General features: G+C 41.4%; 1 protein-coding gene and 2 non-coding genes across 3 annotated transcripts; all 3 read right to left on the bottom strand.

The window, feature by feature from the left end:
* Positions 1-27: 27 nt before the first annotated feature.
* polr1a (RNA polymerase I subunit A) lies at positions 28-25,573 on the bottom strand. The gene is made up of 37 exons (XM_014966977.2): positions 25,384-25,573; positions 24,991-25,099; positions 24,765-24,860; positions 23,824-23,973; positions 23,491-23,601; positions 23,316-23,401; positions 23,130-23,215; positions 21,901-21,981; positions 19,096-19,210; positions 18,881-19,028; positions 18,635-18,796; positions 18,225-18,347; positions 17,900-18,127; positions 17,713-17,820; positions 17,104-17,250; positions 16,783-16,974; positions 15,505-15,654; positions 15,208-15,391; positions 14,652-14,734; positions 13,223-13,381; positions 12,481-12,579; positions 12,236-12,388; positions 11,286-11,368; positions 10,955-11,120; positions 9,468-9,591; positions 9,279-9,376; positions 8,991-9,190; positions 7,337-7,504; positions 7,111-7,246; positions 5,969-6,123; positions 5,753-5,879; positions 5,546-5,656; positions 3,394-3,675; positions 2,695-2,895; positions 1,517-1,634; positions 722-886; positions 28-474 (listed from the first exon to the last, which is right to left on the bottom strand). Exons 1-37 carry the CDS (start codon positions 25,458-25,460, stop codon positions 374-376), a joined length of 5,082 nt encoding a protein of 1,693 aa, XP_014822463.2. The 5' UTR covers positions 25,461-25,573; the 3' UTR covers positions 28-373.
* On the bottom strand, positions 10,422-10,554 carry LOC148157177 (small nucleolar RNA SNORA5). The gene has a single exon (XR_015764529.1). It is a non-coding gene; the product is annotated as a small nucleolar RNA SNORA5 (small nucleolar RNA).
* Positions 14,471-14,606, bottom strand: LOC148157176 (small nucleolar RNA SNORA5). The gene has a single exon (XR_015764528.1). It is a non-coding gene; the product is annotated as a small nucleolar RNA SNORA5 (small nucleolar RNA).
* Positions 25,574-25,591: the final 18 nt, after the last annotated feature.

Raw genomic sequence — 25,591 nt, 5'->3', positions numbered from 1 at the left:
AGTTACAAATCAACCTGCACACACAAAACCGCTAAACAATTCATATTTATTAATACTTTGTACATCATTAGACACAGGAAACAATGGAGATGTAGGCTGCCTTCCAAACAATTCTGATAGTAAAGTCTCAGTTTAAAAAGTTTTGAACAAGAACTTTTAATTATTTACTGTATCATACAATATATGCTTAAAGGCATACACAGTGGGTTACATTAATCTCCACATCAAACCTTTTCTAACAGGACATTTGGTTTGCAAAGTACTATTAAAAAAACCTATTAAACATAACATTCCTGTCTGCAACCCAGACAAGTGGCGCTTCAGCTGCAGGATTTAGATCAACAAACACGCAAACAGTTGCCAGCGGCTCGTCCTACTGCAGAGGCTGCTTCAGTTCAAACAGCCCTGTTCCACCTTTGACCACCTTCCCCACAACCAAGCAGGCGGAGGGTGAAGCCAGCTGATCACGTGACCCTGAATCAGAATGAATAGCAGTTAGTGAAAAAAGGAAAAAAAGAGCAAAGACATCAACGACCAAGAAAGAAACTGACAATGTTGATTTCTGTAAACCACTGTATGTTACTGAATGGATTGTGGTTAAAACGAGTGAACCAAAGCTGGAGGAATGTCAATTACATGCTGAAAGACAGGAGCCATTTTCATCCCATAAGTATGAAAATCAAATTAGACTCAAGATCCACCGTTTCCCTCCATTTCTTACCCAGCATGGTGGCCTGTTTGAGGAACTTGAAGCTGGTCTCGAAGGTCATCTGCTGCAGAGGGGACGAGTTCGACATGATGGCGTGTCGGTTTAACGGCTTGTAGACGCCTTCGAAACACATGTAGTCTGCCACCAATGACAGATGCCTGGGGTCAACCTCAATCCCTGCAGACGGGGGTCAGAGATACCGGGTCACAATCTGAGAGCCGTGTGCTCTAAGAGTTCTGCATGTTTTGTTCAACGTTACAGAGTTTTCTATACTCAAATCAACTGGGGATTCTTTCAGGATAAATATGACAGATGTGGGTGTAGAGGTCAGACTTTACACATTAAATCTGCAAAAATAAATAAGACAAAAAAAAGAAAAGAAGGCAATAAGAAGGAAGGATGTTAATAGAAAGAAAGGAAGGAATGCAATAGTATGGAAGAAAAAGAAGACAAAAAGGAATGAGCAAGAAGGAATGATAGAAAGGAGGAATACAAAAGGAAGTAAAGTAAGGAAAGAAGGCAATAGGAAAGAGAAAGACAGAAGACAAGGAAGGAAGGAGGGAAAGAAAGAAGGAAGAAAGGCAAAAGGAGGGACGGAAGAATCAAAGGAAAAGGAGTCAGATAATAGACAAGTGAATGTGTGAAAGGATGGAAAAAGTCAGAAAAAAATTAATTCCATCAAACCTGATCTAGACTAGAAAATTAATTAATTTCCAGACCTTTTTAAACACTGTAGTAATGCTGTGTGAGTTAGAGCAGAGGGGTGTGTGTGTGTGTGTGTGTGTGTGTGCGCGCGCGTGTGCGTACCATAAACTGCAAAGACGTCTTTGATCTCCTTCTCTATGACTTTCAGAGCCACCTCGATCCCGTAGGTGCTGGCCATGGCATGGACCTCATTGGAGTAGAGTTTGTTGACGTCCAGGATCTGGAGACACAAGCTGATCATGTGACAACTAAACACATCCACGCAAAGATGTGTTTAGTTGTTGATTGTTGATTTAATTTCAACAATCAGGTTGGACTTAAACCAGTTCTGTTCAGCTGGTGGAACTGGAACATGAGGATATCTGCTGAGGTTAAAATGCTAAACCGTGTTCCTCAAGTCCTGAACGATGGCTGAACTTGTAAATGCAACAACTAATCAGATTCTAATATTAATATAGACATGTTGCAATGTGACGTCATGGACAGAAGATCCCTGCGCCATCGCCCTGCTGGAGGGCAAAAAAGTGCTAGCTTAGCATTGGCTTTAGCTGTTTAGTTGTCAACATAACATGCTAAATATTAAATGTAGCATTGTGTATGAAAGAAAAAGGGATGCAGTGCTTTGCTACTAACTGTCAACACTACAACATTTTAATAAAAAAAAATTAATTAAATCTAGCATAACGTTATGCTAACTTGACTTTGACAACCTTAACATGTAGATGTGCTGTGGAGTTTGTTGTGTTTTGGTAGTTAGAAAAAAGAAAAGCGACCCACACACCGACTCTGACAGATCATCGGCAGAGCAGGTGTAGAGCGAGGGAGTAGAAGAATATGAGTGGTTTTTAACAACCGTTTTTCTGCATTATTTATGCCTTTCTTGTGACACACTGCACTGAATTAATAATGCTACAGGTCCAGGTTTAATTGAGTTAATAGGATAGTTCCACAGCTGCTGTGCGGCTACTGATGGAAAGTAAAACAATCATCTCATCGCCCTTCAGCGTTGTGCGCATGTGTAAAATGTTCGGATGTAAACAATAACATGCAACCTTTCTATACATGGAGAGAAATGTCTGAAAAAGTTGATAATATTATTGATAATAAAACATGCCACTGAGCTGTAATTTCAGGTTCTTTCATTCATATATATCTCTTGACATATGCTTCTTAGTTTACTGTGTAATCTCTTGTTATTCAGTGCAAGAGTGATTCAACAAAGTGTGGCATAAATTATGGAGTAAGTGTGTTGCAGGTTGTGTGGAATGCGACCGACGTACATCGTTGTACTTAAAGATTTCATGCATATTGATGCCCTCTGTGTTGAGAACCATCTGTTTTTCCCCAGACTTGGTCGTGGTCTCGCTCAGCAGGCACCGCGTCAGGCCCCGGGTCTCCATGATGACGGCGTTCTGGGCCAGAGTCGACAGGACCGAGGTCAGGTCGAAGTGGATCCTGTTCATGGGGAATTCCAGCTCCACCTGTGTGAATGGTCACATTTCATGCAAGTCGTTAGCATATCGGAGTTGACGGGAAGAAACAGAACAGCGGGGGAAGTTTAAAGTCTGAGCAAACCTTGGGCCTAACCCACATCAGGCACCTTTCACTACATTCAGTACGGTGACAGCCTTTATGGACTAAAAACCCACCGTTTCTAGGCAGGCAAGTCCCAATATTTTCAGCTGGAATTCTGATTTCAGGGGCTGTTTCTTGTATTTTTCCCAAAAGTCTCAGATTTAAGACTTTTAAATCTGACATACGAGCGATAAGAGAATGTATCTGAAACCTCCTGTTAGTGTAGTTTATAGCAGATTCTCAAAGTAACTTATTAAAGAAAAGTCATTAATCAAGTATAACAATAAACATTGATTGAACTCCTACATAGGTGTACCATTTTGCACAAATATAGACCAATAATTCTGACGGTTTGCAGCCTACTTGTAGTTTACTGTAACTCTCTAAAGTGTAACCTGGCTCACCTCACACCAGAGTTCTTCCTGCTGATCGAAGGAGTATCTCTGTATGGCCGAGTTAGACGACAGAACCGAGTTCACCCTCATCTGGACCGAGGACTCTCCCTCTTGCTCCGCTTTCATTTCTTTCTTCTTCTTCTTCTTCTTCTCCTGCTGCTGCTGCTGCTCTCCAGTGTCTGCTGACTCAGGCTGGGTCTCCTCCACAGCGTTTGCCTGGCTGTTCTCCTCTTCGCCCTCATCCTCTTCGGCATCGTCGCCTTCGCCCTCGTCTTCGCTTTCGTAGTCTACCTGTAGGCAGAGGTGAATTATCGGCTTGGACATCCATGACTCCAGGATTTTTGTTTCCAACTCTCCCAACTAGTCTACATTGACTAAATTCTCTGGGAATTTTTTTCCCCCCAGTTCTGAATGAAAGCAATCAGATTGTTTAACACTGGTATTTGCTGAGTTATTATACAGTGAGAATCTCATCTTACAAAATACTCACAGTGTTCATCTAGATCCTGAGTCGGAACAGTGAACGAAATCTCATTAAGCAAGTGTTTCAAAACCATTTCTATAAGTACCACTTTAACCAGCGGTGGTTCTTTGGTTTTCAGTCTTACTGAACAGACATGTTATGTTTTTACCTCCCTCAGTCAGGCTGCATTCAGTTTTTAGCTTAGCTTACTTAGTTTCAGTTTCGTTTGATTCACAACTACTTTACTCATCTCCAAGGGAAATTAAATGTTGCAATTGAACATTTCATTTCCCATTGAAATTAAATGCTAACATGAAAGCAACAGTGTTAGCTTTACTGGTTTCACTTCAATTCTTTTTTCAGCATCAACCCTTTAGCCTGGTATTTTATTTTATTTTAATGAGGAGAGATTTTTTTATTTTTTTATTTACAAGAACTGGATTTATTGTCACGTTTGTGCACACAAGGAATTTCACTTTGGTTCTGATTTACTTTCAATTAAGACATTTAAATTCTAAATACATGAGAAAGGAAAATTAAAAAGTACAATTACTTCTATGTCTTTTAAGAATAATAAAAAAAAGAACCATAGTAGTGGAGTTCTCCAAGGCGCAATTCCTGATCCAGTACTTTATTTTCTGTAAATTCTCCCAATAGTTTGGATTTTTAGCAAACAAACCAGACCAAATTGGACGGTCCAGAGACCATTTCAAGTAGCAAAAAAAAAGAAGAAAAAATGCAGCTTTTTACCAAAAATCTTTAGTTTCATTCAGTTTCATTATCACTGACATTAGCTAACTGAGCCATATTAAAATTTCTACTTCAAGTGTCAAAGAACTTTGAATTAACAATCCACGACCTGGTGCAGAGGCTCTTTCCTTTTAGATACTTTTAAAAAATGGGGAAGACAACAGAATGCTCCATTTATAGAAGTTAGCTCTTTAGGTGAGCTAAAGAAAACAGCTCACTACATAACTACAGTGAAAGCAATAATCAAATTGTTTCAAACAACTAGAGCGGTGACTGATAAGGCTCGACAAGAACTCAAAAAAAGTGAGCAGAAGCATAATAACCGTTTCCAAAGGTCAATGTTGGCGTTTCTGAGTCTCCATATATTTTCTTCTTTTATATGTTTATTGCAGGTTCCAGTAACTGTTGCAACCAAAGTCCCTCCATGATTCTACAGCTACATTGTTCCTCAGTAAGGTTTTTTGTTTTTGGAGTAAAACCACTTTAAGTGTTTTTGTTCTAGTTTCTACTGCAAATATCTCAGTACACTTGAAATAAGACTAACAAGAAATAGGAGTTTGTTTTAAGTCAATAATCCCTTAATATTGATGAAAAGGTTCTTGTTGCATTGGCAGATTATTTAACAAGATATTTTAAAAGTGAAGTAATCTACCATTGGAAGTAGTGATTTTTCATCAATATTAAGGAAACAATGACTCAAAACAAGCTGCTATATCTTGCTGAAAAGCTACTTGTAAGTTAGTGCACTTTAAATAGGACAAAACTAAGATATTTGCACAAGAAACTAGACTAAAAACACTGCTTGTACTGCTTGTATGCTGATTGGACGGGAGTTTCTGGGAGTACATTTCATTCCAACCAAGTTGAAACTCGTGTTGGCGACCAGGAGAAAATGATAAAAGTAATTTGTGGTATTACGTTTCACAATGGACGCAGCCTCGGCCCTACCTCCTCCGCCTGCTTGCTTTTCCTCTTGGCGTCTGACGCGTCGGCGTCTCCTTCATCCCCCTGGTCATCAACCACCTCTCTTTCCTCCTCCTCCTCTTCTCCACCGCCGTCCTGCGGAACGTCAACGTGAACGAAAATAAAAGCTCGAGTGCGACTGCGGCTGATGGAGAACACTGACAAAATAATAAGACAAAACTAAATTAAAACCTGGGCCCCCGCGGTCCTGTCCTCGTCCATGTTTTTATCTCCAGGGGTGGCCTTCCTCGTCTCCACGGCGATGGAGGCCAGCTTAGCTGTGCGCTTTTTAATGGCTTCCAGGAGGAGACGGAAAAACCTGAAAATAGATGAAGAGGTGGATGAGAGAAGGTGGGGTTAAAGACAAACAGGTTGTCTCTGACTGTTTCCTGACATGCGAACACACACCTCGTCTCCATGTAGCGGAGGATCTGATGGGGAGTTAAAAGCTTGTCGTCACGGTAACGCTCGGGAGGGAGGAAGTGAAAGGTGACTTTAAACAATTGCAGTCTTTGATAAGTTTCGATCCGAAGCGTCTCGACAACATCCACCTTCTGCAGCACCTACACACACACACACACACACACACACACACACACACACACACACACACACACACACACACACACACACACACACACACACACACACACACACACACACACACACACACACACACACACACACACACACGCACGTTTATATTATGGAACATATCACAACATTCTATTGATTTTTATTCATCTTAAGAACTTCATTTATCTGTAACTCTGATAAATAAAAGAAACATTATTGTGTATTTTCCAGTTATACAGTGCAGTTTTGTAATTATAAAAATGCTGTATATATCAAACATGACTTAAAAATCAGACTTTTTAATTTAACACCTTGAAATTGGGCTTCCGTCTTTTTAACAACTCTTTCTGAAACTCCATCCTCAAGAAGTCATCACAACATGGTTCCTCTATTAACCCTGTAGACGTTTTTACCAGCGTGTCACTGAGAATTAGCTGATAAAATGAGCTCAGCAGTTCCACCAGGTGTTTGCTAATTGCTGCTGGCTAGTCTGAAGGAGCTGAGTGGGGGAGTGGCAGGGGAGGGCTGCTCTGTGAGGCAGAAACTCGGTAGCTTGGAAACTGCAGCTCTGAGAGGAGCTTCGTCCTCAAAGGTGGGGCTAGGTTCACCCAGGTGTTTTAGCACAGCTGAATGGTTGCTATGGAGATTGAAGGATTTCTGAAGCATGCATGAAAGAATCAAAGCAACACTCCAAGTATGCTTTTGATGAGGGAACAGTATTATAACATGATGTAATGCTAAAAAAAAGTTACACTATACTACCTGGTACTTTTAGCCATTCCTAAGTATAACCTCAAGCTAAACTGAACTCATGTTCTGAGCAGAAAAGCGACGGTCTGCTGCATTAAGACTGGGCTTTGATGAAGGAGGAACAGCTAAGCTCAGAAAGAGACCTCAGCAGAGGAGATAAGTAAAGCACCATGTAACAGAGGAAAAGAAACTGATAAGGAAACAGAACTGTGACGGCCTCTGACCTCAGCCAGGCAGACTCTGCTGAGCTGCTTTCGCAGGGTTTTGGCCCTCTTCAAGGCCTTCTTGTTGTTCAGCACCGGGATGCTCATCATGGGGGTTTTAATGTTGGAACTGGCCACCATTAGGATCTCCCTCAGTCTGGAAGGTCGGACATGTGTTGGCACACGTTAAAGTGAGATGTCAACGATAACGACGGACACCAGTGTTGTGAGCGTGAGGGGTTGTTACCGAGGGATTCCCAGAGTGACGTTCATCTCTCCTCTGCCCGCGAAGTGGAAGGTGTTGAGGGTCATCTGGGTGGAGGGCTCGCCTATGGACTGAGCCGCCAGCAGGCCCACAGCTTCCCCTGGGTCACACAGGGAGCGCTGCCACTTATAGTGGAGCAGCTGCCGCAGCCTGCAATCATTCATCACTGTATGTCACTTTTACAGGACACGCTCTGCTGAGCAGAGGAGAAACAATCAAACAGGAATCTAATTCTAGCTGTACAGAACAGAGTGGGAGGGTGTGGCAAAAAGAAAAACAAAAGTCGATAACATAATTCTCATTTACTAACCATTCAAAATGTCCTAAAAACTGGATTAAAATCTCCAAAAATCATTATAATTGGTCATTTTGGGCATTTTTACCCAAAATTAGATAAAAATGCCCCCAAATCTTTTTGAAATGTCTCTTCAGAATCCCGAAAAATAAAAAAAAGACAAAAAAGTCCCAAAAACTATGCACCTAAATTGTATACCAGTGCCATACTGTTACTGTAATATGTACAATGTACTGAAAGTAATGTAATTTACTCTGTGCCAACCGGATAGGTTTATATTTACATTTGTTTGTATTTATTCTGTTCATAAGTGGAACATCAGTAAGAATTTCAACTACAAAAAAAGTCCCAAAAATTTATTATAATGTTCCCAAAACTCATTAACAATGTCCCAAATACTGATTAAAAATGGTCCAAAATTGGCTAAAAATATTCCTAAAACCAATTAAAAAGAATTGACTTTAAACGACCCAAAAATTAATCAAAATTTACCCAAAATGAGTGTAAAGTGTCCCAAAAACTGATTTTAAATGTTTTTTTTTTGGTTATTCTGTTATTTGTCAGCCTGCATTTTGTAACCCAGAGCAACATCCCAGCCACAAAAATTATCAGATGGCTAAAAACTCCATCTGATAACTGGAACTTGCAACGTCATTGTCCATGTCTGCAGAAATGTGACGCTTCACTAAAGCGAAACGGGAACGGAAACAGGGAGGAGTACTTCCATTTAATCAAGGATTAATATTTAAAACTTTATAAACATGAAAAAATTTTTTTTTAATATTTCCATTTGTCATTCTGCCTTGCAGAGGCAGACAGGAGTAGACCGTGAGGATTCTTTGCACACTGATGGATTAAGGCAGAAATCAGAGTTATGAGTTGAAAATTGATTTTGAATCAAATTATGAAATGGTAAAAAAAAAGATTCCCACCCCTGGTGTAAGGCAGCAATGTCAGACAGCTCAAAAGAAAAAATCAAGAAAAAAATCAGAAAAATGCTGAAAATTTAAAGCAATTTGAAGAGTAAAACGTTGTGGTAAAGACTGCTTCACTGTCTGCAACAGCCAACGCGAAAACAAGGTGGGACTTAAAGACATTTTCAGCGATATGGAAACTTAACATATTTTTGCCTCACTTTGTCACCACTTACCATAAAGCAGGAAACTAGAAGAAGAACTAAGATTGATTACATGCCTCAGATGGTGACAGACCTGACCACAGTTCAACCAGACTTTATTTTTATCTTTTTAGCAACGCTCAGACTAGTGGAAGCAAAATTATGAGAGGTTCAATCATCCTCTAGGAAGACTTGTGTTTTTTGTTGTTGTTTTTTTTCAGTACCTCTGTGTCTCCATGTCATCTTCTGTGGCGTTGCCTCTGTTCTGAAGGTATTTCTCGGTGATGTCATGGAAGTTTTCCGACACCGACCCGAAGCAGACGTCGGGCCTGAACAGGCCCAGGGTCGGCTCGGGGCAGCGGGACGACCGCCTGGCGTATTTGGCTCTGCCGGCTTCGTCCAGAGAGTGCCAGTCCTTCACCAACTGATGAGACGAAGAGAGAGAGGAAGAGAGAGAGAAGGGTTAAGACGACGCGGTATGTGCAGGAAGTCGAACTAAAACGGACTTTTACCTGCAGCACCGCAGGGTCTTGAGCGGGCAGCGGCTCTGTTGACGGCATGGCCTCTCGTAGTTTCGCTAGCTTCTTTTGGGAAAACAGTAGAAAGGCTCCTGGCACGGAAAACACAGTCAAATCAAAATTTACGGAAAAAAAATGTAAAAAACAAACTTTTTTTTGTTTGTTTTTTTTAAATGTATATACCTGTGCGGGGACAAGCCAGCTCTCTCTTTGCTTTCCAGCGCTGGATGGCTGTGAAGTGGTGGGCTGCAGTGTGAGGGTCCAAACGGGCCAGAACGCTGTCCAGGTTCTGTGACTTCCTGATGACCTGAGGAGGAACAGGAAGCACAGGCAAAGGAAGTTTTAAAGGATTCTATGCTTAACTGTGATAATAGCAACGGGAGATGAAGAAAGAACAGAGAAAATATTTTACAGTCATAAGAAAGAAGAAGCCAAAGTTAAAGTTATGACAACATTTATATGCTACTCCGATTCTGGATATTCCATCAATAAATCTTTTATATCATTTTTCTGTTTTTCTTCATTCTTTCTACTCCTTCTTTGCATCTTTTTCTTCATCCTCTATTTTTTTTGTATGTTTCTTTCAAAATTGTGGAGTTTGTTGGTCTAAACTTGCTCTTACATTTGGTGCAGGTTGTACAAGAAACGAAGCTCCCAAGTGGAAATTGTTAAATTTTTTCGTAAGACAAGCATTTATGCTAGTAGAAGAAAGAAGAAGAATGTTGCAGGGGAAACGGCGACATAATCCTCACTTTAACAGAATAAAAGTTGACTTTTAACGACGCCGTGTGTTCTGTGGTTGATGGACGGTTTGTTTTTAACTCTGCGTTTATGTGAATGCTTCTTTAAAAAATAAACGGGTCAAAACGAAACAAATTTGTGATCGTCTTCTCTTTTATTTCCTTCCTTCCTTTCAACAAGCAGAGTGAATCTTCTTGTGGTTTGTAGTGATGTGTGTTTTCTCTGTATCAACAGAAATTGAACCACTGGAACAAAGACACCAAGTAAGTAAACAGAGCATCGCGGTGAAAACGCCCCGACTGTAGCCCTATCTGCATCAGGGAAGGTGTGGGAGAAACAGTCACTCACGTTAAACATGTTAGAAACTTGAAGTGAACCATAAGCAGCTGCTTTAGTAGCTGTGTGCAGCAAATATTTGTCCCCGGACGGCCATGCCGAATCACCGTGGGGCCCATCGGCTACACTGTTACTATACCAACCACTTTGGCCAGTGACATCCAGGGGGAAGGAAGCACTGAATTTGTTTGAATAAGTTTTGCGCACGTTTTGTAATTGAAACGTTGCCATTCATAGTGAAAATTGCCAACTTTGACCCCTTCTTTTGATAACTTCATCACAGAAGAGAATTGTCAGCCATTAGTGACTAGATACGGTGCATTCACTGACAAGAAAAAAGATGGGATTATTCATTTCCAACCAGTTGATCAGCGATCAGGGATGGTTGAAAGTCAGAATCTCTTTTTGCAGACCCCAGTTGGTTTTGCGGTACATCTCTAAGTATAACATCAACAAGATGGATTTAAAAAAATATTCAGTTATGCTAGCAAATTATAATAAATGGTTCCAAAAAGTAGCAATTTTTTTTTTTTTTAAATCAGAGTCTAGCATCCCCACAGAAAGCCAGTCAGTGTCAGTGTTTATTGCGACACCTCGTAGTTGTTCTCGATGAACGGGAACTGCCTCGGCTGCAGGAACTGGGTCTTGGGGATGTCCAGCCCATCCTCGCCATACAGGAACTGGACCACGGAGCCGTCGCTGTCTCTGACGGTCAGGTCGTACTGCACCACCAGACCCTCCAGGTGCTTTATGATGCATCTGGGGAACAGAAGGTGGGGGGGCAAGAAGGCAGCAGATGAAGAGAAGAGGAAGCACAGCAATCCCACACTTTTATAACCACTTCAACTTCCCAACGCCGGCTGATGATGAGGCTAAAGCTTGCTCTGTTTACATCAGGAAAAACTTTGTGAAAAGACGAGTTACCTCTGCAGATATCCTGATCGGGACGTTTTCACAGCTGTGTCCACCAGGCCTTCTCTCCCAGCCATGCAATGGAAGAAAAACTCCTGGAGACACATCACAATCATCAGGGTTTCTGCAGATTTCACCAACTCAAATTGAAGACTTTTTAAGACCATTAATTAAATTAAAGATCCAAATCACAATAGAAATGTACAAAACAAAGAAGCATATTTTATAGGGTAGTAGTGCCAAGCCTCTTTTTTTTTCCAGACAGCACCTAGACTTGTGTCAGGTGTAGTGGAGCCAGGGTTTATTAGCAGCTAGTTAGCTGCGGTTTCAACAGCCTCAATCACAGAACATGATGAAGATGTCTGAGTGTGACTCAAACATTTGCCTGACAGAAAAGTCCCAAGAGAAAAATAAGCTACAGAGGAAATGAGATTAACTAGAAAACACTAATTTTAAGACTTATGATTAACATATTTAAGGCCAACTTACTTTTTTTCCCCAAATTAATTTAAGACATTTTAATGCCTTAATTTTAGATTTTTGAATTTAAGACTTTACGGATGGAGACACCTTCATCATGGAGTAACCAAACGTTTTATTAATGCAAAGGTGCCAAAGTCAAAGCAGGGACATAAGTAGTAAAAATAATCAACATGTGGTGGGAAAGCAATTTATGCTTCAATTTAATATTAGAGCTGATTCTATTTCTTTGTGGGACAAAGATAGTATAGTATCTTACAGAACTAATATCCTGTTAGGTTTAGAAATGTAAGTAGCACAACTTCCCAAATAATTTCACCTTATTACCAACAAGTTTATTTATGAAACGTTTAGTAAGCAAATGTTTTATCTGCTGTTGAATGTGCAACTTGACCTGCACGTATCTGACAGTCTGCATGGCATAATGTCCTTCCGTAGTTAAACACAAACCGCCCTCCACCTCCACAGCCAACTGGACGAACCTGTGGCTTGATTCCTGTGAGGAAGCGTCCAGAAACGAAGCCCCCTGCTCCGGGTGAAGGGTCGTACGGCTGAAAGCAAGGCAGAAACTTTCCTGATGGCATCAGTGGCGGCCTGCGGCCCTCCAGCTCGATCTGACCCAGCAGGCAGGAGATCTGGAACGAGCAGCAACAAACATTTATTCTTCACAATCCAAATAAAATGGAGGACGGGACGCTGTGGGAAGATGAGGGTGAACTTGCGTCACCTGCATGGTGTTGACGGTGGAGCCTTTAGCTCCAGACTGCACCATGAGCTGGAGGTTGTTGTCTGGGAACGGGGTGTGCAGTCCGACCGGCATACACACCTGCACACAGACACATGGTCATTGAAACACACTTTGATTTGTGATGCTTCATCCTGTTAAGGATGTCTAGAAACTGGAGTCACAGTTTTTTGGAGTCATAAAATCCATCAGCTTTAATGACATTATTAGAGTCTGAGTACATGAACTCGTTGGATTTCATCCGTTTTTTTTCCCTTCGCAAATCATGAAACAATAAAGTTTTAAAGACTTCTGATAAAGGGAGATTGCCCTATTTTTTTAGCATATGGGCAATAAGTTACAAACTGAAATTTCCAAAATAAACCAAGAATTTTCTTTTTAAAGTATCTAGAGAGGATAATCCACAAAGAAATACAGATTTAATAAAGGCTGTGAAGAGTAGTACCTTTCTTTTAAAAACAATCATTTCAGAGTTTGTTTGGCATCTAAACTGAATGTAAAAATATATTTTTCAATGTCTGTTTATCTGTTAGTAGTGCAAAAACAAACAATGATAGGTGAAACAACTTTTCATACGGCATACCAAACTTAACTTTAAATGTTGACTTTTGGCATACCAAAAGTTAACTTGTTTTTGGCATACCAAAAGTTAACATTTAACTGGAATAATTAATATGCTGTGAACGTATGAGTGATGATTGAACCCAGTGATGGAGAGTGAAACCTTGTTGATGTCGTTGTTCACTTGGTTGGCCACTTCCTTGAATTTGTGATCGGCCATGCTGAAGTCTCTCTGGTCGGGGCTGAGGTGAGCGTCCTGCCACCGACTGGCGGCTTCAGCCGGAGTCATGCTGGGAGGCAGTTTGAAGGCAGCTTGCAAGGCCTGAGAGGGGGGGGGGACACACACACACACACACACACACACACACACACACACACACACACACACACACACACACACACACACACACACACACACACACACACACACACATTAGAAAATCACTTTCCAACAAGGACCAAAGGGAATTTCATGAGCACACTCTGCTGGTGGCTTGAAGAAGGACCGGATAAATATTTGAAGCTAAGTTGCACATTAGCAGAAAAGCTCTCCAATTATGGAAATGAATCATTATTTCTACATGTTGCCTGTCACAGAGCTCCTGTTACTATGCTGGCCTGTCCAAACCAAGATGGCGAAACATACCGACGGTCAGCAGTTTGCCAGCTCAACAGAAAATGTTCAACATGAAATATACAAAGATTGGTCTTTGAAAAGACCAATTCTGATGTGAATTCCTCATTCACATCAGAAATTAGTAATTAATCAATTATCAATTGTTATCTTGGATTAATAAGAATTTTGGTTTCAACTTTGGAAAATTTGGATCTCCCCCCATCAATGCATGTCTTTGGTTTCCGTAAGTCAGAGTGATGTCAACACGCCCTGGGCGGCCATCTTTACATAGCAAATGTGTTTCACAGTGGACTTTGAATTCTGGTTAACTCTGCACAGTATGAGGGCCGGGCCACCATTTTGTTTTATTGTAATTACGAGAATAAAGTGTCAATTTTACTTGAATAAAATCGAATTATTAGAAGAATGAAGTAGTGATTTTATGAGAATTCCTACATGAAAACAACCTAAAAATTAAAATCTGCATCTTCTGAAGTTACACAGGAAATACATATTTTAACACACCATTATCAAATTAAAACTTTTTTTTTATTTTAAGACTTTTTTCTAGTAAAATTGCATATTTATTCTGCTAGTATTACACAAATAATAAGAATTATTTTCAGTTCACCCTAATAATCCATCCTAAAACTCACACAACTGATGATTAAAATAAACACTTTTTGATTATATTTTTCTGTCATTTTTAATTTAGTTTTTTAGAAAAGAAAGTGAGGGAAAAAATTTAAATCACATTTCAACTTCAACGCTGTTCAGTGTTCAACATTCCCGAGTGTTTGTGTGCAGTACATGTTTGTCCCCAGTGGGCATGTGGAGCACCGTGGGGCCCATAAACTGCACCGTTGCTGTGGCAGCCATTTTGGCCAGTGGCATCCAGGAAGAAGGAAGCACTGAATTTGACAAGGCTGCAGGATTTCATGAGCGCATTAAACACAAACCGGGGAGCTTCGCTCACCGTGGTGCCGATTTTCAGAGACTCTTGGATGATTTGTTTCCTTCGCATATTGGCTCCAGGTTTCACCAGAATGTCTTCCACTCCTAGACAGACACAGATGGGTAGCCCAGATTTAAGGCTCGACAGAAGTATGACTCAATCTAATGCGTTTATATCTATCAACTATAATGTCCCTATCGAGGCCGTTGCAGTTAACTAAAACTAGCAAAATAACAAAAACTGAAATTGAGAAACAACCAAAGCACAGAGTTCCCTTAAATCTAGACTAAAAACCCACCTGTTTAGAGATGATTTGGAACCATAATTACTGGAACATTGATCAACATATTTGATGTGTATTTATGTTTTTCGACAAAATGTAATGCTAGTTACTGGTTTCTCAATTGGTGACTGTATGATGTTTTTTATGACTTTGTGTTTTTATGATGTAAAGCATTCTGCCTTGATACCGAGACGTGCTCTACAAATAAACTTGATCGACTGATTAATAAAGGCTAAACTGAAACTAAACAATGTTTAACTAATAAAAACTGGCTGTTGAAAGGCAGGACCGCACCCAGAGTGAAGCCTCTGTAGAGCTGCAGGTAGGCGGTGAAGAGTCGAGCCAGGCAGCTGAGCAGCTTCCCGCTGGTCTCCCCTCCGTACAGTTCATAGCAGCAGTGGACCAAACCGTAGGGCGACGAGCCGTAGTGCGCTTTATCCAGAACGCCGACCAGCAGCTCGCCCTGACGGATCACCACCTGCAGGACGACAGTTCAGCCAGTTCAACCTGCTGATAAGCTCTGGAACGTCTCCTCCAGTGTGTGTGTGTGTGTGTGTGTGTGTGTGTGTGTGTGTGTGTGTGTGTTCCTACCTGTGACTCACACATGCTATCCGGGTTGTACCCTGGAGAAGATCGAGGCGGCAGCTGGATCCAAGCCTTGCCGGGGATTTTGGCTTTGCCAGTGAGGTTAAGGGGGACGGCTTTGTCTGGGAGGATGTTCAGCAGTAAAGTGGAGACGACCTGTGGAGGAGGAGGAGGGATGAGGTAGAAAATACAGCTCACTGCACTGAACCCCACTGAAAACCTCCTGGTTGTTCCACCAAATATGAATTCCTGAACTCTTCCTGAGTTAAAACATTACTGATTTAAAGGAGTTCAATCAAATCAAATAATCTCAAATTAGGTTTATTGTTAACAAGTAAATATATCCTAGAAATGTATTGAGGTTAAAATAATTGAAGTCAGTTTAACTAGAGCAGAAATTCCTGTTTTGCAGTGTAATTCTCTAGTAAATGCAAAATAAGTCATGGTTTTCCAGGTTTTGTCTCAAACTATTTGAGGTAATCAGTTGTTACAAATATTTTATGTTTTGTGTCAGAAACTCTGGGTAGTAAAAGGTAAAGGGTTTGGACTTTTCTGTACTTAAAGCAAAAAAAAAAAAAAAAAAAAAAAGAACTCCTTCAGACTAGCCAGAAATAATTAGCAAGCATTTAGTGGAATTGTGTATCTGCTAAGTTCATAATATCAGCTATTTAGTGAAACGCTGGTAAAAAAGTTGTTAAAGGGTTAATAGAGGAGCCATGTTGTCTTGACCTCCTGAAGGTGGAGCTTCAGAAAGAGCAGGAACTTCTTAAAGAGACAGAAGCCCAAATTTAAAGTGTTAAATTAGGAAGTCAAATTTTTTTAAGTCATATTTGATATATAAACATTTTTGAAACTATAAAATGGCACAATGTACCTGGAAAACACATAATACTGCCCCTCTAATAATTATTCACTTCATAGTTAATAGAAGTAGGAACATCTGTTCCATTTTCATCCCTATTAAAAGAAATGATCCTCCAAAATGAGAAAAAGGATCTTATAAGTTAGATTAAAATGACTTAATTTAAGCATTTATTGCTTAAAATGAGATTGCCAGGATTCCAATAAAAGCAATTTTCTTACTGCATTGGCAGATGATTTCACTTAAAAGAAGACATTTCGTCACAATATTAAGATTTTTATTCTTATTTTTTCAGAAAACAAGAAAACTTTTGGTGTAGTTTGTGGAAATGTGCGGTGGAGAAGTGAAAGCCAAGTTAAATGTGTGTGAATGTTCTTTATATTTTTCCCTCTGTGGTTATAGGAGTCGTGTGCAGTGGTCACCTGCTTTCCGGTCCACAGCTGCTGAGGTTTGAGGAGGGCCGGGGCCAGCAGTCTGATCCGGCCCGTCTTGTCGGTCAGCCCTCGGTACACCAGCTCAGTGTACTGGTCCTTGGTGAAGAAGCAGCCTCTGATGGTCATCTTGGTTCCTGACACCATGTGGTCCTGGATGAGGCCCGCTAAAGGTTTACCGTCCTGACCACAGACAGGGAAGGAAACCAACAACTCATTCACATCCCTCTGATTCAAGGAGTTCAGGGTCTTAGAGTGAAAAGTAGGCGGGGCTAAATGTGTGTGCGCAGAAGGGGTTTTGTGGGGGTCCACCTTGGGGACGAGGTACTGCTGGTTGGTGCTGACCAACGTGTAGGCCTCGGCTCGGCCCAGCTCGGTCTGAGGGAAGTGGGCGTTCATCTCGTCTCCGTCAAAGTCGGCGTTGTACGCCTTGCAGTTGGCGTAGTGAAGCCGCAGGACCTGAGGAGCAGAGGCTGGTCATGTGATCTACAAGGTTACTACGGCAACTCGGTTACTACGGATGGAGTTCTGAAATTTACTGAATTTAAGTAAGTAAGTAAGGAAGTAAGACTGGTAATGGGAGGGAAAGTAAAAATTAAGAAAGGCAATAGGGAGAAAGAAAGGAAGATATGAAGAAAAAAATAAAGGAAGGAAGAAAGGTAATGTGAAGGAAAGTAAAAATGAGGGAAGGAAGAAATGAAGGAAGGCAGTAAGAAAGAAGGAAGGAAGAAAGGAAGCAAAATGGAAGTTCAGAAGGAAGAAAGAAAGAAGGAAGAAGAAAGGAAATAGAAAGGAAGTCAGGCAATATGAAGGAAGGAAGGACTCCACATTTCTAGAGTAGGATAAGGAATAAAGTGTAGGAACCTTTTCCTTCATGGATCCTTCATATAATAAAGAGCAGAAGCAGAGCAGAGGTGTTACCTTCTCTCCAGGTAAGATGCGAGCGCAGTGGGCTTGAATGGAGGGTCTGTGCAGGGTGGGCTGTCTGTTGAGTAGCAGAACGTCTCCGTTCTTTATGTGTCGATTCACCTGAGGCAACGACAACGCAGCATGACGGAGTGAAAACCCAGCCACAGCTCTGAGTGGGTCCGCTTGCAGTCAGACTTACGATCTTCATGGGCATCTTGTGTGGACCGGGACAGGGCGTCAGCAGTTGCTTGGCGACCGCCTCCCTCTGCGCGGCGCTGCTCGGCGACAGGATGGTCTTCCTGCCGTCCTCGTTAATCACCATGGAGGCGCCGGGGTGGACGTTGGGCCCATTGAGGACGGCCTGCCGGAGCTCCTTCACATTCCAGGGCGTGACGGGCTGAGGGTAGGTCAGCTTGGTGGCAAACACCTCAACACACACACACACACACACACACACACCGTCAACATGTCAATAATCAACTGGTTGACAACTCTGTTGCTACTCTCCACCTAGTTCAAGTTACCATGGGGATCCCGATCTCGTTGGTTCCGATGTACATGTCAGGACAGATGACGGACCGGGCGGCGTAGTCCACCCGCTTCCCCATCATGTGCTTCCGGAACAATCCATCCTTCTTCTCCAGGATCTGCCAAACAGAAACAGAAAAGTCCTTGGTTTTATCTTAAAAAGGGAATTGACTTTTTTTATTTGCATCTTTTAATGTTTTTTTTCTAATACTGCATAGAAAGAGGCTTCAGTAGTTAAATGAAAAAGCTGCAGAATGTTGCATTTTTTTAGCCAATTGTCAGGAGAAGAAAACAAAAAAATCACTCCCTAAAAATGATCCATAGATGCAGCCATATTTTAAACATGTCCTAGTTCATGCCCCATTTTTCCCGCTGCATGCCATGACTGTATCCCAGTCTGTCACACCTGTCTGATCCCGGGGTATTTGTCCGTTATCAGTTTGTCCATCTCACTGTCGAAGACGATGTTGACGTGGCTCTGCAGGCGGATCCACATGTTATAGAGCTTATCTGGTAACGTCACTCCGCTAATTCCTGACAGGAATGTCTGATCCTCTGGATCCAACGTCTGGGGTTTGGGGGAAACAAACGGTGGGATAAATAAAGAGCTGAGATGAAGTATTCCCAAAAGGAAGGCGTGACGTTCTCTCACCACTTCCTCCACCTCCTCAGTTTGCTTCTCTCCTGCTATGAGAGCCAGAAGCTTCCTGATGATGCCGCAGTCCTTCATCACAGCCTGCATGTTGACCGTCTGACCGTTGGTGAACATCTGGTCGCCAAGGCGATTGATGGGGCGATACCTAGAACAGAGGGCGGGTCAGGTACTGCGGTCAGCCTTCACGTAGGCGCGTTGTGCTGCCAGCGTACCTGCAGGGTGGAACCACCAGCAGCTCCAGGAAGAACAGGTCTGGGTAGAAACTCTTCTGTCCCTCAGACCCTGAGCTCTCCTCCAGACCAGGAAACAGGAACTTCAGGAAGAAACCTGGAATCAAAGGTGTCGAGACAACTCAAGATCATCCCACTTCCCCATGCTGGACATTTTGGTTTAGCAGTAACAATACCGGTAAAATTAATCATATAAAGTAACATCTAGACCTAACAGTAATTCTAATTATTTTTGTATTTAATCATAAGAAATCAAAGTCATAATCATAGGCAGAGACCGAGTGCTGTCAAGCCCTGGCTAAGGAACGGCGGGATTCCTGCAGACTGGAGGAAAGTTTCCAGCCTGCAGAGAGTTTTAAAGAATGAAATCGAAACATTTTGAGTAACTGAATAAGAACCAGTGCAAAATATTTGTATTAATGTTGCTTTGATGCTGAATCGGAGAAGTTAAAAGAGGTTATTGATGGGATTTTGACAAAAAACTTGAAATGATGTAAAATGTGTAACTGCAATCAAAGATCACTGATGTTGTGTGTTGGAGGCAGATACTAGCTGAAAGGTTGGGAAAAAGATGATCAGTAATAATCATGTTTCATGTGTTTGACCTGTAACCTCAGTAAAGTTGACCAGAGTTTCATACTGGTTGCTCACATGCAGTGAATCAGGAAACAGATGGGCAACCCAAAGAGGAACTGAAACTGCTGGAGAGAAGGAAAGCCTGTAGGTTAAAGGACTGTGACCTTTGAGCAGCCCTGGACAAAAATACACATAAGGAATGATGTCTCCAAAGCAAAAGTGGATCTGAGATCATCTATTCAAGCAGGCAGTGAATGGGAAAGGGCATCCTGTGAGATGAGAGTGACCTTTGAGCATTCTCAGGGTGCTTCAAAGTCTGCTGCAAAAGGAGAGAAGTGGGCTTTTCCTTCCGTAAGGTCTGCTCCGACACCTAGACGGATCAACAAAGCCATGGATCTACACTGAACAAAAATATAAATGCCTCATGTCAAATATAAGAGTTTTATTAACATTTGTGTTGAGCAATATATAGAGAAACTCAAAGTATATTTTCAGTAATCGCTGATCTTCATATCGGCATTGATAACATGGTGGTCTGGCCATTTGCAGCAGATTGATAGTCCTTTGAACATGATAGGGGTCAGGCTGAGGAATTTGATTTTGACCCAGTTGGCTTCTGGTAGGCGGTTACGGACAGTCTGATGTGATCCGTCTGTTGTACAGACCAATAGACTCATCAGCTGTGTGTGTCGCTGGTCTTAACCGATCCCACAGATGGACGAGCTGGATGTGGCGATCTTGTGCTGTAGTGGTCAGACGCGGCCGACGAAGATGAGGTCGATTTGCAGTAGTGCCAGTGTGTTGGAAACCAACTCTTAAACGGTCAATGGTCCGAAAATGGACATTGAGCCATGCAGCTGCTGCTCTGGTGGACATCCCTGCACCAACATGCCAATGGCACGCTCCCGCATAACTTGTGACATCTGAAGCGTTATGACTTGTGACAAAATGTGACATTTTGGGTTGGCCTCTTATTGTCCCCAGTCCAAGGACTGTCCATCTGTTGCTCATTTTGTCTGATCACCCAGTGGGCATGCCCCATCCTGCACTCAGTAAAAAAAAACAACTCACTGAGTACTGCTCACTGACAGCAGGATGGATTAAAAATTATACACAAATCAAGAGAAATATTACTTTTGTGCAACAAAATGCTAGCAAATGCTCATTTACAGTTAACGCCACATGGCAACAATATTTGACATGGGGTATTTATATTTTTTGTTCAGGTTACGTGGAAGAGACCCACAAGCTGATGGACTGCAGCAGAGCGCCTGCATGAGGAAATTCCCCCAAAATCCAACAGGTGCAGCTTTGAATCTGGACTACAGGCCAACATGCCTCAGCTCCCTGGGGATACGGACCCCCTCACTCTGCCAGGACAGATCCTATGCCAATGCATAGGACTGGAGTTTGTGGTTCAGTTCTCCGACATGCAAATAGATTTTATTATGCATCTCTTTGATTTGATGTTTGGATCCGTTTTCTGCTGCTGCTAAACGCTGTATAATCCCCCTCATCCCAACCCATACTTAAATAAGCATACAAAGACACTCACATGGTGGACATTCTTTCTGTGTGTCACTCTAGAGTCCTCTGATAGGTGTAATTAATTATGGTGTCCGAATGACTAAACCGACAAGGTGTAACTACCGATGGCTTAGCAAACAAATAGAAGATACAAATATCTCCTCTGCAACTTGTAACTCAAGATGCAAAAACCTAACCTGGGCAACCTTTAAGAGCACGCTGTGAAAAAGAGGAGAACGACCCCCAACGGGTGTGATCTGTTGGACTTAATTGAACTCCGGCAGCTAGTAGGTTAACCCACAGGAGGAAGCGAGGAGGAAATTCTGGAAGAAGGTTGTCAGACCCAGGCAAATGCCCTCCACTGAAGCCAGCTGAAATGTTCTGCGTGAACTCGGCCACAGGCAGCTGGATGGAGCACCGATTCTCCTCCGGAGAAAAGTGCCAACTCAGACAAAGGAAACAGGAATCACTTTCCTGCAAAGTCTGACGGATCAAGTTGTTTAGAAGGTCGCAAAAAAAAGGAAAAACATCTATATTTTTCAGACATAAGAGAAGTTTTGGTGTCACGATTTAGTTCCACCTGATCAGGACACTCAGATTTCTCCGACTCATCTCTACACATTAAAATAATGCTCTTCATGCTCATATAATGTCTAATTTCAGCTCTCAGGGTTTGGATTTTACCTTCTTTCTCCCAGAGTTTACTGATGTGCTCCCTGGCGGTGCTGGCAGTGAGGAACACTCTCTTTCCGGTCAGAAGATCTTCTGCAATACCGACAAAAAAGACATGTAAGCAGAGAGAAATATTCTCATTCAACACATCCCACGCAAAATAAGAGCAGAAATCTGGAAAGAATATCTTCACAATAAAGCAACAGAAACCTTCCTCTTGTATTAATTCTTTGTTCTAAATGCTTATTTCTTTGTTTTGCTTTATTGAACACTTTACTACTTCTTGCTCCACTGAAATGTCTTAGCTACTTCTGAACTACAGCAAACTAAACCTGAAAACATTTAGGCTGAAGAGTTTAATCGGTTTCCATCTTTTGGATTAAACACTCTATTTGTTTAATAAAAACTTTTAGTTTCTTTTAAGTTTCTCTAGTTCTTGCAGGGACATAAAAGCGTTGGAATTCTCTCACTTGGGAATGTTCTTCAGGAGACAGAAGGCTGATTTTGCAACCATCTTTATGTGACTCTGAAGGCTCAGGTCTGACTCACTGCTACAGCCAGACTTCAGGTCTGACCGCCAGTTTCTTGATGTAATAACTGAAGCTGAAGTTAACTAAAACTAACAAAACAACAAAAAAATGAAATTGAGAAACCAATTTTGTTAAATGAAAACAATAATTAATGGGGGAAAAAATGTTACTACCTGCAAGAATATTGGTTATAAAACTAACTGAAACATACTGAAATTAGAGATATAATGGCCATAGTTTTCGTGTTTATGAATCTATTTATTAGCCTTTGGAATTGATGTGAAATACATTTTTTTTCCCTCCCACACAAGCGGTTTACATCAGCTGTCGGCAAACAACAGCGCTCCATACCCCAACTGGTGTTGCTTATGCTCACAAAACAGAGACCGCAAAAAGCTGGGAGAAAACACCAGAGTCGGCTGGTCGTTCAATAATTACTTTTTTCAATACACATTTTTTTGAAAATGGTATCATCTGCTGAGTACTCATTACCCAATCGATGTATAAATAATCACAATAGTATAGTTTTACCTCTTTGAATCCTACACCTAAAAATTAACCAAACTAGTATGAAAAAACTAAAACTACCACTACAATCAATAAAAACAAAATTAAAACTAAATATTTAACTAATAATAACTAATAAAAACTCCTGAACTTACCACAGAAAAACTACAAAACTAAACATTATGCACTGCCAAAGTCCCCCACCTGTGTTTTCATCAGTTTGTCCTCCCGTTGGCATGGTGATGATCAGCTTGCTGTTGTGTTCGCGACGCACCGTTGACCTGCCAACTCTTCCCCCAGATAAAACACAGACATACAGCACGAGGTGAACTTGGCGTCACCGATCAGAACGTCATGCTTCACGGTCAGGCTGGGTCGCTGCCGGCCTACCTGCAGTACGGACACTTCCTGGTGTTCAGCTGGACCCTCCAGAAGTCGTTTATCAGGCTGCTCTTCTTCTCAACCAGATGTTTAATCTAACAAACAGAAACGTGACGCAGGAAGACACCGTCAGTGAAACCACCTGTCTGGTTGGGTTTGTGATCATGTGGAGGTGTAAACTCACGGGTTTGGAGTTCTGTGAAGCCTCAGCGTTCGTTCCAATGACCATGCTGGTGAACTCCCTCAGCACCTGCTCGATCTCATCTCCAGTGGCTTTGGGGTTCTCTTCAAGGTGCTAACATAAACAGAACAAAAATCAACTTGACTTTTTTTTTTTTTTTGTCCGATAACTATTAACTGTTTCCCACAGTTAATAGTTAATTACACACTTAAAGTGCAAGTTAGGTCCCAGTTCATCTTTAAAAATGAGTTTATCAGTATCAATTCGTCAACAGATTTGAATTTGAATCAGGAAATTCTGATGCAGATGTGATGGTGTGATGTTCCTTTAACCCACCTGATTAAGAACTCTCTCCACAAGGTGGACCTCCTCCATGGCTCCACGCTCCAGTAACCGGAGTTGGTTGACCAGCAGGTGGATGGCGGCGCGGGGACATGTCAACATGTGACACGACAGGCACGAGCCGCGGATCAACAGGTAGAGTTTCTGAAGGGGAACAACATGTCAGACACAAAGTGAAATAAATGGATTAAAAATTGGACTATTTAAAGCTAGAAGCATATCGGCAGCTGATGGGATGCGCTAAGAGCAACACTCTTTAGTGTAGAAGCTCTAAGTGAAGAAAACCATTATCTACTAGCTATTTCTTCTGTCAGTGACATGACAGCACAAAAACTGGAAGAAGATGTTTAAAAGGAAGCTATAGTTTCTATGATATACTGAAATATGTCTCCATTTTCTTCAGGCTGATGGAGAGAGTGAGAGTTGCAGCAAATAACAGGAAGGCTAAACGTGGAAAACCAAAGTTACTCTCCTTTATCCTTTTCAAACTTTTTCTATCCATCTATAATGAAGCCAGGCTACTGCAGTTTTCTTTTTTCATTATTATTCATTCTGTTTAAAATTTTATTCTGATTTTCACTTGAATGGCAAAGAGGAAATGTCACATTTCTTGGGGAAACATTTCTAAATTATTCATCAATCTTATCTTTTTGTGTTACAAAACTCTTAGATTTTAATAGCTCTGTGTACTTTAAAGAACAACAGTACATTCTTGTGCTAATTACCAATATAAAAATCCTAAAGAATGCTGAAAATGTTCCCTCCATTAATAATAATAATAATAATAATAATAATAATATTGTGGCAATGCTTTTAAAATGTTAATTAAATAAGCAGCTGAACTCAATTTCCATATCCTTCAACTGAATATTCTTACATTTGTGAAAGCTGTTAGTCTAATTCTGGTAAATGTTTGTGTATTGAATGGTGCTCACATCAAAGAACAGTGGGTTGTAGACTGGTAGAGGCAGCTCTATGTGTCCAAAGTGTCCTGGACAGTTGTTGAAATCCTGACAGCAGGTGGAACAAATCTGGGAAAACAGAACAATATCAAACAAAATAACATGATTAATTTAAATGCAAAATGAGGCATTGGATTCATTCAAAAGATTCAACACTAAGGTCCAAACACTGAGCACATATAAAGATTCAGTAAAGCACCTCTTTGATGTCTGTTGGCCCCAGAGCCAGGTCATACAAACTGTTCTGGGCCACATTTCCAACAGCGTCCAGAAACTTGGAGTTGGTGATGGTTTTCACGCTCAACTTCCTGAATAAGAGATGGAAAAAAATTTTGCAACTTATCCTCAGTTACTTTTTAATCAGTTTTGTGACTGGTTCTGAGCTTTTTGGATCAGAAAGTAAAACAGCAGTTAAGCTTAAAGGGCAGTTTGTTTTTGACTTATTATTTGACAAGCATACTCAGGTGCTACAACTAATGAGTTTCTCCACAGCAGCTCCGATGTGACAGATTTCAGGGAGCTAAAAGTCACTAGCTTCTATTTGGTTTTGAACTCTGACTCGCCAGAAGCTAACTGGCTAAAGCTGCCTCACCTTATTTCTTCGGGTGAGTACAAGCCAAACGACATGCCCTCCAGCCGCCGCCATGGCACTTCTTTGGAAAACAACATTTTTTGGATGCTAGCTGAAACTTTGTGTTGTTTATAGTTGTAGATTCATGGCGGTGCGCTTGAAATCCACGAGTCGCACTTTCCTCCTGTTAAAGCACGTGGGACCGCGAGACTACAGCTGAGACTGGAGG

This window comes from Poecilia mexicana, unplaced genomic scaffold, assembly GCF_051168715.1.
Source record: "Poecilia mexicana isolate PSO_F unplaced genomic scaffold, ASM5116871v1 scaffold_10, whole genome shotgun sequence".
Taxonomy (NCBI): domain Eukaryota; kingdom Metazoa; phylum Chordata; class Actinopteri; order Cyprinodontiformes; family Poeciliidae; genus Poecilia; species Poecilia mexicana.
Note: the sequence above shows the minus strand (reverse complement) of the source record. Positions and strands in the feature narration are given on the sequence as shown.